This window comes from Eucalyptus grandis, chromosome 11 (genome assembly GCF_016545825.1).
Source record: "Eucalyptus grandis isolate ANBG69807.140 chromosome 11, ASM1654582v1, whole genome shotgun sequence".
NCBI lineage: Eukaryota > Viridiplantae > Streptophyta > Magnoliopsida > Myrtales > Myrtaceae > Eucalyptus > Eucalyptus grandis.
In genome coordinates, this window is record NC_052622.1 from 39,140,513 (window position 1) to 39,153,996 (window position 13,484).

General features: G+C 37.2%; 1 protein-coding gene across 1 annotated transcript; it reads left to right on the forward strand.

The window, feature by feature from the left end:
- The first annotated feature begins 709 nt into the window (after positions 1–709).
- On the forward strand, positions 710–12,426 carry LOC104441250 (zinc finger protein ZPR1). The gene is made up of 16 exons (XM_010054290.3): positions 710–997; positions 1,155–1,199; positions 1,276–1,316; positions 1,426–1,507; positions 2,149–2,193; positions 2,778–2,834; positions 3,182–3,241; positions 3,326–3,453; positions 3,549–3,819; positions 3,916–3,982; positions 4,656–4,726; positions 4,823–4,912; positions 7,430–7,538; positions 8,952–9,043; positions 11,233–11,338; positions 12,000–12,426. Exons 1-16 carry the CDS (start codon positions 869–871, stop codon positions 12,131–12,133), a joined length of 1,527 nt encoding a protein of 508 aa, XP_010052592.1. The 5' UTR covers positions 710–868; the 3' UTR covers positions 12,134–12,426.
- The last annotated feature ends 1,058 nt before the right edge of the window (positions 12,427–13,484 follow it).

Consider the following 13,484-nt stretch of genomic DNA (forward strand, 5'->3'; position numbering starts at 1 on the left):
AAAACTTAAATATTTCCTTATTTTACCAATTGAGTCCATCAAATCAATTTTAACCAAAATTTGTTGAAGTGGAAGCTAGTGTTTTATGTGACATGACTGGTATTAACATGAATGATTTTTAATAATGTTTTAATATTTTTTGAGTTTTATCAATTTTCTTTTATTTTTCCTTTTTTTCCCTTTTCCCATTTCCTCTAGCTAGTCACAAGCCTTGGCAATGGCTAACGACTGTCGAGGTCGACCTTGCCACCCTTGAGCGAGCCTTGTCCAAACACTAACGAGACTTGCCCCTCGCCAATGCGAGGGAGGCTTGTTGAAGGCCGGTTGTCAATCATTGCCAAGGCCCTCACAATCGGCTAGAGAAGAGAAGAAAAAGAAAAAGAAAAAGAAAAAGAACAAAATAATAAAATTTAAAAATATGTTAAAATGTATTTTAAAATTATACACGTTAGCACCATCCGTGCCATGTAAGATACTTTGCATGTATGTTAGCAATTTCTAATCAATATTGAGATGATAAATTCAATTGATAAAACGTCGAAAATATTAAAAATCAATCGATTAAATTAAGATGTTTATAACTGAATCGATAAAAATAAATAATTTTATGATTTTTTGGATAATTTTCCTCACCTTTACCAATAGCATAGAGAGAATATATTATTCCACATTTTCGGCGTCTCGGCTCGAAGTTGTGCGCGAGATAGCGCAATCTAGAGAGGGCTGGAGTTCCGTCGCGGGATCGTTAGCGGGCCCCGCAGCGACCCACCTCTGAAGCCCAACCCTACGACCGTTTAAGCCGCCTCCTCCTCCTCCTCCGTCCGGGCGAAACTCGAACATTGCCGAAGCGGAAGAAGAAGGAGACGACATGGACGCGAGCGACGCGAAGGAACAAATCGATGTGAGGTCGGTCGTGGAAGCCATCTCCACCGACGACGCCGACGCCGACGCCCCTCTCTACAAGGTCGAGAGCCTCTGCATGCGCTGCCACGAAAACGTACCCTCTCTCTCTCTCTCTCTCACGCAATGTGTCGTTGGCGATTGCTTCTGTCTCGTGAGATTGAACACGCGTCGAATGTCGAATTGCTGTGCCCGTCTTTGATTTGCTTCATGTCTTGGGGAATTTCGCTGAATGATCATCGTTTGGTCCACAGGGAGTGACGAGCTTTCTGCTTACGTTGATTCCTCACTTTAGAAAGGTACGTCGATGCTTCGTTTCTACAGGTTTGCAAATGATCATTGGTTTTTCCGACTGAATTCTTCCCCCTCTTGCAGGTCTTGCTGTCGGCTTTCGAATGCCCACACTGTGGTGAGAGGTAACTACTTCTTCTTCTTCTTCTTCTTCTTTGGTGACTGCGGTAATTGTGCAAGTGCGTGCGGCCTTTTTTCTTTTTTCTTTTTAAAATGAACCCTTGTATGTCACAGGAACAATGAAGTTCAGTTTGCTGGCGAGATCCAACCTCGGGGATGTTGCTACAGTTTGGAGGTTCCCACAGGCGACCCGAAGGTTGTGCTAACTGGAGTTTGATGCTTTTCGTTTTTAATTAATCTTCTCGCTGTGAGAAAGTCTCCATAGAGTTGAGCTCGCATTTCTAAGGGATTTCTGGCTTTTCGCAGTCCTTTAAAATACTCCGTGTATCATTCTTTTTTCTTTGTTTGTCTTGTAAGGACTAAGAAAAGTTTCTTAAATTTGTTGATGAAACTGCTGCTGCCGATATCCTTTCTGGTCATTTGGATATCACCTTCTTTTGCTATTTATACATTCGTGACTTCTAGTTTTGCTTAGTGTAAAAAGAGTTTGTTGAATTTCTTCATTGTATGAAACTGCAGCTGCCGATATCCTCTTAGGAGTTAATCATTTGTATATATTCTTCTTGTCATTGTGTATCTTCTTTTTTTCTTTTTTTGCTGTTAACTTGTTCACGACTTCTAATTTTGTATGGTGTAAAAGAGATTATGTTGAATTCCTTTTTGTTTCTCATTTTACACATGCAATGCATTGCTTTTAATGAGGTATTATTATCTTAGTTGTGGTTACCATTCCTATATTGAGAATGCCGGTGCTTATTATCTCTCTTGATGAAGTTGAAGTGAAGATCATCCTGTTAATTTTTTTATGTACTTATTATAGACGCTTTATGAATGCAGATGCTTGACCGGCAAGTTGTGAAATCTGAATCTGCCACTATCAAGGTATTTTAATGTGTAAGCTATTAGGAAATGTCCTGGTATTCCACTTTATTGGCTCTCCCCTACACAAAAAGAAAATAAAGAGCAGCCGAATCTTGCTTCAGTAATTTGATATTACTGCAGGTTATGTTGCATGCTGGCTAGTCGAGGATAGTGATATATAAACATGTTTGGGTTCAAGTGGCTTTATGGTGATGATGCAGCACTCATTTGGCAAATGGCAAATGGCATGTGCTACTAGGCCATGTTTTTGGAAAATGACATGCCAAAGTTGTCAGCATGCTATGTCTGCATTATATATTATTATGACACAGTTTGTCCATTTAAATGGAATTTTTTTCTTGAAACTGCTGCTTAGTGTGAACCTTTATGGATGTTGGAATGAGGAGTCTTATATTAGCTCAGTTGAACTTCCAGAAGTTAGTTCTCCACAATGTATTCATCTAACTCTGAGCAATTTTGACTTTTTTGTTCTTTTGAACTCCTTGACAAATATGTTTGAATTCTTTTGATTCAAATATGCTGATTGGATAAATTTATGACCATGTGCAGTTGAGAGTTTAATTTGGCTACCCTGTTTTCTGCAGATCCCTGAATTGGATTTCGAAATTCCTCCTGAGGCTCAAAGGGGATCCTTGTCAACGGTAATGCCGAAACCTTTCTTTTGCAATTTGTGATTTGGCATTCTTCTTTTGTTCATATCTGGTGCAGTACACCTTTATTATTTTTTCCTCTCAATCAGGGATTTTTTAGATCTGTTAGGTGGTCAATAGTTGGATGACTTTCTTGGTTTTCCTGCAGTAATTTATGAAGTTTGTTGATATCCTGAAAATCTTGGGTTTTCTGGATTTGCTTGTGTAATAGTTTTAAGGGTGCATAGGCAGTCTCTGATGCAGATGTCCTGAAAATGCAGCAATTTCATCTCTATTCTTACTTACTTTTCATTACCCCTGCTGTTCTAATAACATGTCCTCTGATCTTATGGGCATAGGTTGAAGGAATATTGGTACGAGCTGCAGAAGAACTCCAAGCCCTCCAAGAAGAACGCAAGGTTCGTGTTAAAATTAGTTCCAGTAATTATTGCTGTATTACTTGTGTGAATTGTCTCTCAGCATATCAAACACCCTCTTTCCAGAAAGTGGACCCAAAGACAGCTGAAGCGATTGATCAATTTTTATTAAAACTGAAAGCTTGTGCCTCAGGAGATTCTCCATTTACCTTCATCTTGGATGATCCCGCTGGAAACAGCTTCATTGAGAACCTGTAAGGAATTGTCTGGTAGCTCATCATTGATTATCATATATTTGGTACTTGTAGATTCTTCAGGCTTTCTAAACAAACATATTAACGTGTAACAGTTTTGCCCCATCCCCTGATCCCTCACTTACTATCAAGTTCTATGAGCGGACACCAGAACAACAAGCTTTATTAGGGTACCTTGTCGACCCTGCACAGTGCAGAGAAGTTGGTGATGGAGTGACAACAGAGCAAATGCAGAGTGTTGTTCCAGAACCAGGAAGAAGAGAACCGCATGGAGCAGTTGGAGCAGCTGCTGCTCATCATGCGATTGCTCAGAGTAATAGTGCAGACATTGCTGAAGTTATGTTTCGTTACTCTGCACCTGAAGAAGTAAGTGATTTGCCAATTTTGGAAAAGAAGCTTTGTGGCCATGCTGGCAATTTTGCTATTGCTCCAGATAATTGCTCATGGATCTCCTTTCTATAGGTTATGACTTTCCCTTCGACTTGTGGAACTTGTGCTGCTGGGTGTGAAACTCGAATGTTCGTGACCAGTATCCTTTTTGGTTCTATGACACTTGGTGATAGTTTTGCAAAATTGGATAGTATATGTTCTAGTGTACATCTGTGGTTTTTGTTTTGAATGAGTAAATGTATAGGATATTCATATTTCTGGCTTGGAAAAGCATTTCTTCTGGTTTACTTCATTATGATTTTAGTAGATATTTCAATTGCATATTGGCACCATCCTATTTTTAGAATATAAGCTAAGTATAATAAGTAAACAAGAGTAATTGTTAATTTCAATTGCGTATTGGCTCTATTCTATTTTTTAGTATATTTGCTGAGTAACAGTAAACAAGTGTAATTGTTAGTCTGTGATTGACTTGATGAATCTCATCCTTCATGCTTGAAATTACTCAATGTATTAATGTTATATCTGTTATGTGCGATATAAGATACCAGGACAGGGATTAATTTTCCTTCTTTAGATGACATGCTAATATATTTTTGAAAGTAAAAGAAGGAGGAGGAGGAGGTGAATTTCTCTGGGCAGTAAGACCAAATATCCATTGGGAAAGTCCTAAGAAGAGTCAGGGACAGATTGACACCTTAGGATTATATGTTACTGTTAACAGGGTTTGTTTTGAATGGTGTGAATGCTTTTATCTGTGAGCTGTAGATACAGTTTTCAGAATACATAATTGTTGTGCTTAAGTCATGCAGATATCCCATACTTTCAAGAAGTAATTGTGATGGCGTCGACGTGCGATGCTTGTGGTTATCGTAATTCAGAGGTTTGCATTTATTGTTTGTGTAGCTTCTTCATAGTCCATGTACCTTATCCTTTATTTACCACAGCAGCTTGTCAACATGAATGTTTTATTATGCAGTTGAAGCCTGGTGGCCGAATTCCTGAGAAGGGAAAGCAAATATCTCTTTGTGTGAAGAATACAAAAGATTTGAGCCGTGATGTTATAAAGGTTTGGATGATATAGTCGCAAGCAATTTATGTTAAGCTTATCTCATTATTAATTCCTGTTCCATATATTCCTGACTGCCTCCTGCTTCTGCCGATTTAATTCAGTAATGAACTACAATGTTGACATAAAATGAGCTCATACCCCATTGAAAGGTTGTTTCCTAGATTCCATCACCTTATCCATTGTGTCAAAAGTAGTTACATTATTTCAAATAATGCATTGCGTGGAACCTCTAATTTGTTATGGCGGTCAGAACTGATTTAAGGAAGTGGCTAGCTGTATGAAAGTCAAACTTTTATTTCTCAATTGCTGAAAGCTGGATAACCAGTTTTTGAAAATGACGACCACTTTCTAGCAAAATCATGGCTCCTTTCTCTCTGATTCCTTGCCTTTTGTTCTTTATCTATCACAGTGTAGTAAAATGAGTCCCTTCTATGTCCTCCCTCACTTTTTCCCTTCACTGATAGTGAGTTCTCCTCAGTCACCTTCTGCTGCATCTGCCCCAATCTTGTAGATATCTAAGAGAAAGGACAGTATTTTTGCCCACCATAAACTTCAACAGCTTTCGGATGGCGTAATATCACACTACATTAGGTTCTGTATATTGTTCCTGGATGTCTCCTCCTAGTTTCAGAGCAGTCCTGATAAGTTACAGAGAATGTTTCTCAATTTCAGGTGACAGGACTCCACTTTTCATTGCATCTAGTGTCTCCTGCTGTTTCTACCTTAGATATTTATCAAATAATTCAATTGAATCTTCTACCTGTCACCCTTTTGTTTTGTCTTTTTCCCTTCTGGATTGTTGTTTCTGGGGTAACAATTTTTTTTATCTTCTCAATCCTTTCTTTGTTGAAGTCTTTTGCCCTCTTTAGTGCCTGTGGCCTTCATTCACATCTGTCATTTTCCAGCCTCAGACAGCGGTTGACATGAAATAGTTTCTGCTTTTGTCTCCTGTTTTCTATTCAACTAGAGTGCACATTGGCTTTTACACCCATCTTTAATTTCTGCTCCCATCAGAGTTTCACATTTTTTTAAATTTTCTGTTATCGGTTGTCTTCTTGGTTTTCTAACCTTGACCTTTCATTACTCCCTCGATGTTAGTCACTTTCCTTGCCTTACACTCTTTGATAGCATATTATTATTTTCTTCATACATTTAATGTCTCTATCACAGTATGATGTGGAGCAAATTTTTCCGTAAGGTCTCTACAGCAAATAAGGATTGTTATGAGCAGGAGAAATTTCCATTATAGAGCTTGAACTTCTGGTTCTTGAGGATGGTTGTTTCTATTTTTATCCCTTATTTGTGTAGTAAGTAAAGTCGGAATGGCCAGAATATAGTTCCTTATCTTTTCTTTGGTCATCTGGATTACTAAAGGAGGAAATTCTAATGCAGGCACCAGTTTGGTGCCCAGGATCAGAGACAGAAGGAATTTTTGGAAAAGAAAGACTAAGGGCCCGTTCGTTTCACAGAAAATAATTTCCGGGAAAATATTTTTCGGATTTTCCGGTGTTCATTTTACGGAAAATAAACTAGTTGTGGAAATCATTTTCCACCAAGGAAAAAAAGTCTTCTAAAAGAGGGGGGAAACATTTTCCTTACTCACTCTCTCCTCTCATAACCTATTAGCCCTCTTCTTTCTTGTTTCTTTTTTGATAATTGGAATTTTAAATTATTTTTCTTGTTCTTTTTTCTTTTTTTTCCACCTTCTTCTTTGGCTGGTCGCTGGCATGGCTACAGCCGGCGACCAGCCAAAGGCGAGCTTGAGGCTCGCCGGTGGCGCCGCTGACCTTGGGCCTCGCCTGGCTTGCCGATCTTTGGCGAGCGAGCTCGCCGCTCGCTAGATCAGCGAACTAGCGGCGAGTGCAAGCCTCTGGTGAGGCCAGAGGCCGGTGAGCTCGGGCTCGCTGCTCGTGAGATTGGTGAGCCAGCGAAAGCTAGCCTCGGCCGTCACATGGCCAGCGAATGGCCAAAGAAGAAGAAGATAAAATGAAAGAAAAATAAAAAAATAAAAGTAAAATAAAAATAAAAAATGATTAAAAAATCGATTGTTTAAAATATATTTGAAAATTTGATTTAAAAAATAAAATAATAATAAAATTATTCAAAAAAATACGTAGAGAAAATTTTTCTTACTGAACAACGAAAAGTACTTTCTACTTTATTTTCAAGTTATAGACGAACACGGGAAAATAATGACATTTTTCTAGAAAATGACTTCGTGGAAAATATTTTCCGGAAACATTGCATTTTCTGTGAAATGAACAGAGCCCGAATTCAAAAAATCATATGAGCCATTGGCAACAAAACTTGTTTATTGTAGATCAACTCTGTAGGAAAGTAAACGTTGTTATTCTATGTTTTATGATGTCGCGTGACTGCTGTATACATAATTGAGAAGCATGTTGCACAGCATAATTTATATTTCTAGAACCTATACATGAAAGCTGAAAGATGTTTCTTGTTTTTTAAAGTTGTAACCTCACATCTGATTGGTGTCTTTATGAATTTCTGTAGTCTGATACTGCTAGTGTGAGAATTCCGGAGCTTGAGTTGGAGCTTGCAAGTGGCACTTTAGGTGGAGTTGTTACCACTGTTGAAGGATTGATCTCCAAGATAAGTGAAAGTGAGTATTCATCCTGTTCTCTTTAATCATTCGATAACTTTATTGTCCTGTGCACCCCTGTTTGGTTTACCTTTTGTAATAGAATTGAGTGAGCCCAAAGATAGATCTGAAATACATCAAGTATTTTTTATGTTCGAGTTGCATGCTGTGAAATTGAACATAAATGATGGTTATGCTTGGTTGGAAATCTTAATGTAAATCAGTTGTAATGGCCATTTGGTAATGTGGAAAAAGAGTTAACATTTAATTGCCTTATAGTACAGTTTGTGTTTGCTCAGACAGTGCTTTCCTACCCCGTTAAAAAGTAGTGTCAAGTGATGATTACTGGTGGTATTAAAACTGAGATGATTTCATCATTTACTCCGCACTGTTGGGCTAGTTCCTGTCTCTTGAGTTGGACTTTTGAGGCAATTATTCGAGTGATAGTCTTCTTGAAGTCAATGGACCTGGTTGTCATTTTTATCTCATAATTGTTTGCTACTTTTGCCAACATATGGCTTCTTTTGAGTGCACATCTTTATGTTCTGGGATGGGAACTAACTGGCTTTTCAGGAGAGTTCTTGAAAACTATTCTAAAATATTTTCGTTGACAGAAAAGATGTTTAGTTGCTTTTAAGAATGGAGATGCGTTTACTGGGCTGCATTTTGATAATTATTTTCATTAAGTAATAATCTCGTTAGAATCATACTCTTATATTCCATTACAAAATGTTTTAGAAGTTAAAGTAAGTTTTTGGGTAAAGGAAATGGAATCGATCGTATTAGTCCAAAGTGTAGGCTTTAAAGAAAAAGAAAAAAACGATGAGGAAACCCATCTCAGATAGGAAAACCTTGCCCTTATCCTCTTACCTCATGCTCCTAGTAAGACGCAAGCCAAAGCTTAGCTAGGTGGCCCAAACATGAAATTACTTGCACTCAGTGTTATGTGCAATCTAACCTATGCCGTGCACCTAATCAATACATGCAAGTTAGTGAGTTTAATTATTTGGAATAATAGTTGCAATATGTGTTTTTTTTTTTTCTTTAATTGTAAAGATAGGATTATCAAAGAACTTTAAGAGTAGGGATGATATGATTCCAGACATGGAATTTCATGGGATCTCAAGCTGACTTTAAATTCTTTGTGGAAGATGCATCTTATGTAAATAATAGTCCTTTTTGCATTTTCAATTCAACTTGTTTGTCTGTTTGAAGAATTGGGGGGGATACATAGAAAACTGGAAACTTTAAGTAGTGCAAATTGATCGTATTGTGTGCATCTATAGTTTATTTGTAGGTTGCACTAAGTGTTAAGGTATATAAGATTGCTAAGCGGATTACTCCCAGAGCATTTCTTGTTTTGTATGTATTTTAGTTAGTAGTATGTTCGTCAATAAAGAAACTTTTTAACTGATGACATACCTATGACCGTAGGCCTTGAGAGGGTGCATGGATTTACTTTTGGAGATAGTCTTGATGATCACAAGAGAGCAAAGTGGAAAGACTTTCAAGAAAGACTACGGAAGGTAAAGTATGATTGCATAGAAAAAACTTAAATTAGGTTGAAGGATTGTTTAGACATGCCTCCCTTCATAATGATTTGTCATCCCAGGTTGCTATCTCTCCTTTTTCACTTTGTTCTTCTTTTTATGTGTTATTTTGATTTAACTTACTGATAGGCTGTGTGATTAATTGAGGGTTGGAAGTGCCATGATGAGTCCAAAAATTCAGTTTGCTAAGAAAGGAATTTTCTTCATGGATGGTGAATATGTAAAATGGGTGATAAATTTGAAATATTGATAGCAAGCAAAAAGTGTCTGGTAATTTGTTAGTCCAGTATACTATATTTATAAGCTACCAATGATGTGGCAATTTTACCATCAATGAAACCAATAGTATATCACTGCTTGTTTTTGGATTTTACAAACATAACAATAGATAACTACTTTTTTTTTTCTTTTTTAACAATTTGGTGTATAACTGTTTGTAAGCTAACTATTAAAAGACAATTCTACCATCTACAGACCCAATAGTGGCTTATTGCTTGTTTTTCAGATTTAAAAAGTGGGTATGTTATATAGTTTAGTAGGAGTCTCAGTTACCGTTGGTAACTTATGAACAAAGTAACTAGTTTACTAATGTAAATTTTTAATTGATTAGAGACATTCTTTCAATTTTACGAGTACAAATGTTTATTTGTCAGTAACATTTAACGAAATAATCGATTATACAGGTTCAAATACCCTTTTAAATTGTGAACAATCTTATATTCTTACAAGTGACTACATTTTTCTGTTTGAAGATTACAAAATGCTTATGTACCTATTAGTAATATCCGTTAATGGTTATAAATGAGAAACAAACTATTTTAACAGTATAATTTCCAACTTACCTAGGTATATCGATGCAATTAAAACACCAATAGTCATCCAATAACATCATTCTATCCACTAACAACCGCATCATTATAAGAAATACAGTTCCCTGTCTTAGATTGGCTTCCTTAAACTACCAAACCTTCAAATCCAGAAGATATTAGAGAAAGTATTTCTTATTTGTTTCCTTACTGCGCCAATAGCAAGTTAAAAACGTAAATTGATTTCTAATACTACCACGCAAGCGCAATTTCAGTAAACACAACAAATAAATAGATTATCTTTTCATGAAACTGAACATTTTCTTAAATCTTACTTCCATAATCATCAGTAATCTTCTTCAAGTTAACGTATGCAATAAAAATTTCATCAAGAAAACTCAATGAATAGAGAAATCGAAGTTCCTATCTTGAACATTATATTAGATTGAAACCTCAATTATTATGTAACTTATTACCTAGTTACCACAAAAAACCGAGATGTTAGTGTGACAGTTACGAGATTTAGATGAAGGGAAAAATTCAAAACTAGAGTCAATTGCTGCAGGCCCTAAAAAAAATCAGGACATGAATTATGGTTTGTAAATACTCTATTCTCACTGCTAGGATTTGGCTTTGAGTAGTAAACATATAAGATAGTTTGTAAGTATCTCCTGTTGCTTGGAGTTGCTTTTCGGTTTAGCAATGAGGTCGGGACCAACTGCAGGCCTTTATAATTCATCCCTTTTTAGTTTACTCGTTCATTTTCTTTAAATGTCAATTGGCAGCTAAGGTGCAGAAACATATCAAAAGAACTTATCCACTTACAGCTTGAAATGGGACTCTTTAGAGGCTTTCAGCACTTAATTTATATTCACTGCAGTTGGTAATTATACCTTGCATTAATGTGAAAATCTTTTCAGATGATGGTATGACATAAGAATTTAGCAAGAAATATGTTGCTTAGAATGCATATAAACTAGTTTGGAAGATCATTGATTGGTGTACCCCACCTTTCCTACCATTGCTAAAGAAAAGTTGACTTTATTCAATAACTTAGTTGTAAGTCTCTAGACACCTGCATAAAATAAACATGTAGTCTTGTATAATTTCTAAGTCATTAGAGCTCAATATATTCGAATCAATGCGGGTTTGGATAAACCAGCTGCAATCATATCCAAACAGCACAGATGAAGTAGGCTCAGTCAGCAAGAATTAGATGGGTGGTCTTTCCCTCACAGTTTCCTATGAGAAGTAAAGAAGTACCTCATCATCTGCTCCAGACATTAGTGACTTTTTCTGTTAAGTTCAATTAGTTGCTTATTTTTGTCTAGTCACTACGGAAGCTTGAATATGATGCAGCTTTTAAGTCTGGAAGACCACTGGACTTTGGTTCTCGACGATGCACTGGCGAATTCTTTCATTGCTCCAATTACTGACGATATTAAGGATGACCATCAGTTAACATGTAAGTTTGTTTTACCCTACTAGCTTGCCTGTCCTAGTATCATCTGAAGGTGAGATTGACATCTTTCTGTTAAAATAAAAAGTAAAAAATAAAAAGGCTACATGGGTGTTTGTGATTTGTGCTTATTTTTAAAAAAGTGGCCAAAAAGCTGCTTAAGAACTATATGTCCCCTTGTAGTAGCTGAAGTGTTGGAGAGTATAGTTGTCCATTTAGGGGAATTTGCTGGTGCTTGGTAAAGAGGCAATTTTGACAAAGGTAATGATGGATCTGCCGGTAATGCCAACTGGTAATGTCTTGATGGCAAAAGGCACATGTTCTCATCCAGGCAAGTTTCTTGCACCAATGTCACCTACCAAGGAAACTACAGGGTTTGTCACCTGGCAGTGGCAGATACTGGTCCATCTAACCACTTTTGACCATGGTAGAGTTTATATATAGCCCAAATGGAAGAGACATTTTTTGAGATATGCAATAACTTGCATATAATGTCTCAACCTAAATGAGACCTAAACAGGGAGCTATACAATTACATTGATAGTTGTGCTCCAGCATAGAGTGATTTTCTCATGTGACCAAAGATGGATGCATGCTGACTAGTCCTCCTCTGTGTGGATGAACTTTTTTTTTCTCTTCTGATAATTCTTGCCCGACTTGTTTGCAGTTGAGGAGTATCAGAGGTCGTGGGAGCAGAATGAGGAATTGGGTCTGAATGATATGGACACTTCTTGTGCTGACGCCGCATATGACGAATCAAATGCTCAACTGACCAAGGGATTGGATGCAGAACAACATTAGTTTGTGATATTAATGCTACTAATTGGCAGGCAACCTCTTCTCTGTCTGTCTTAGGTTTTTCTCTTTTTCTTCTTTACTCTGTTCTTTTTTGTAAGTTATGGAGGGATGGAGTATGTTGAGCTTGGCTTACGAGGTTTGTATTCTGTAACATAGTAGTGAGTCAATGCCATGAGAAAGTTATTTATAGCTCTTTTTCTTTTTCTTTTTTTCTTTTTTTCTGGCCATGGTAAAGTCATTTATAGCTGACTCGAGAGTCTCATGAGTATCTATTTAACTGGCTGCCCTTTTTTGCATTGTGGCGAACATGGGGGGAGATGGTTGCGTTGCCTGTACAGTAAGGTAGTTGCTTAGTCAAGGTGTTTGACTCAATAGCCGTAATTGGTCAATAACAATCCAGTAACAATTTCATGATCATATTCTTCTTTGCTGATTTGTCACCAGAAAAGTGTTCTTCCCATGAAACGGGATTTTCCTCCTCTTCGTGTATAAGAAGATTGACTTGTCTATATTCCTTGATTCGTCTATCCTAGAGTCTATAGAATTTCCTAGTAGATATTTCTGGTAAGAGGTGGCTTTGGCATACTCCCTCCTAATCGATAGGCGTTGCTGAGTGGCCTCCCTCAAGGTAAGTATCAAACTTATCCTAAGATTTCTCAAAGATGGTGGCCTTCCAATTCTAGGTGTTTTTCGAAAATCAAGTCAACTCTATTACGAACCCGTACTATCTAAGAGGAATGAAGATTATCTAGAAGGTTTAGTCATTGCTCAGCTCCAGACCATGTTGGTTGTAAAGGATTTTTTTCCTTCGGATGAAGCTGTTGCAATTATCGGAGCCTTCTTCAAACACCCGAGTATTCTGGAAGCTATCACTGACACCAGGATTAGTAGGTGTTGCAAGTATGTTACTATGTACGCTATGCTAGAGATGTATATCAGACACTTGGCTTAAGACATTATCACCTTCTTATTTAAGGTTTTAATTTCTATGCAGCATTTGGACGTTTGGATTTGGATTGGTGTGGAATAGGATAAAGTGAGATTAGAAATCCTTCAAATATCTCCATATCTTTTGGATTGTAAGTAAACAATGTCATTCATGTTTAGTGCCATTCAGGATTCAAAATCATTGAAAAACTCATTTGCTCACATAGGTGATACTCTCCGAATGTAGAGCTGGCAAGCTCGCGCGGCAGGTGCTGAACGTTCTTCAATATGTAGCAGAGAGAGCAAATCGTCTTGAGATGCGTGGAAATAGAGTCACCATCTCCACCAAGAAAACCTCCTCAAGACGCTCTGACTTTAAATACGCAACACTAAACAAATAATCATCGCAACACAAAATGGCAACTCC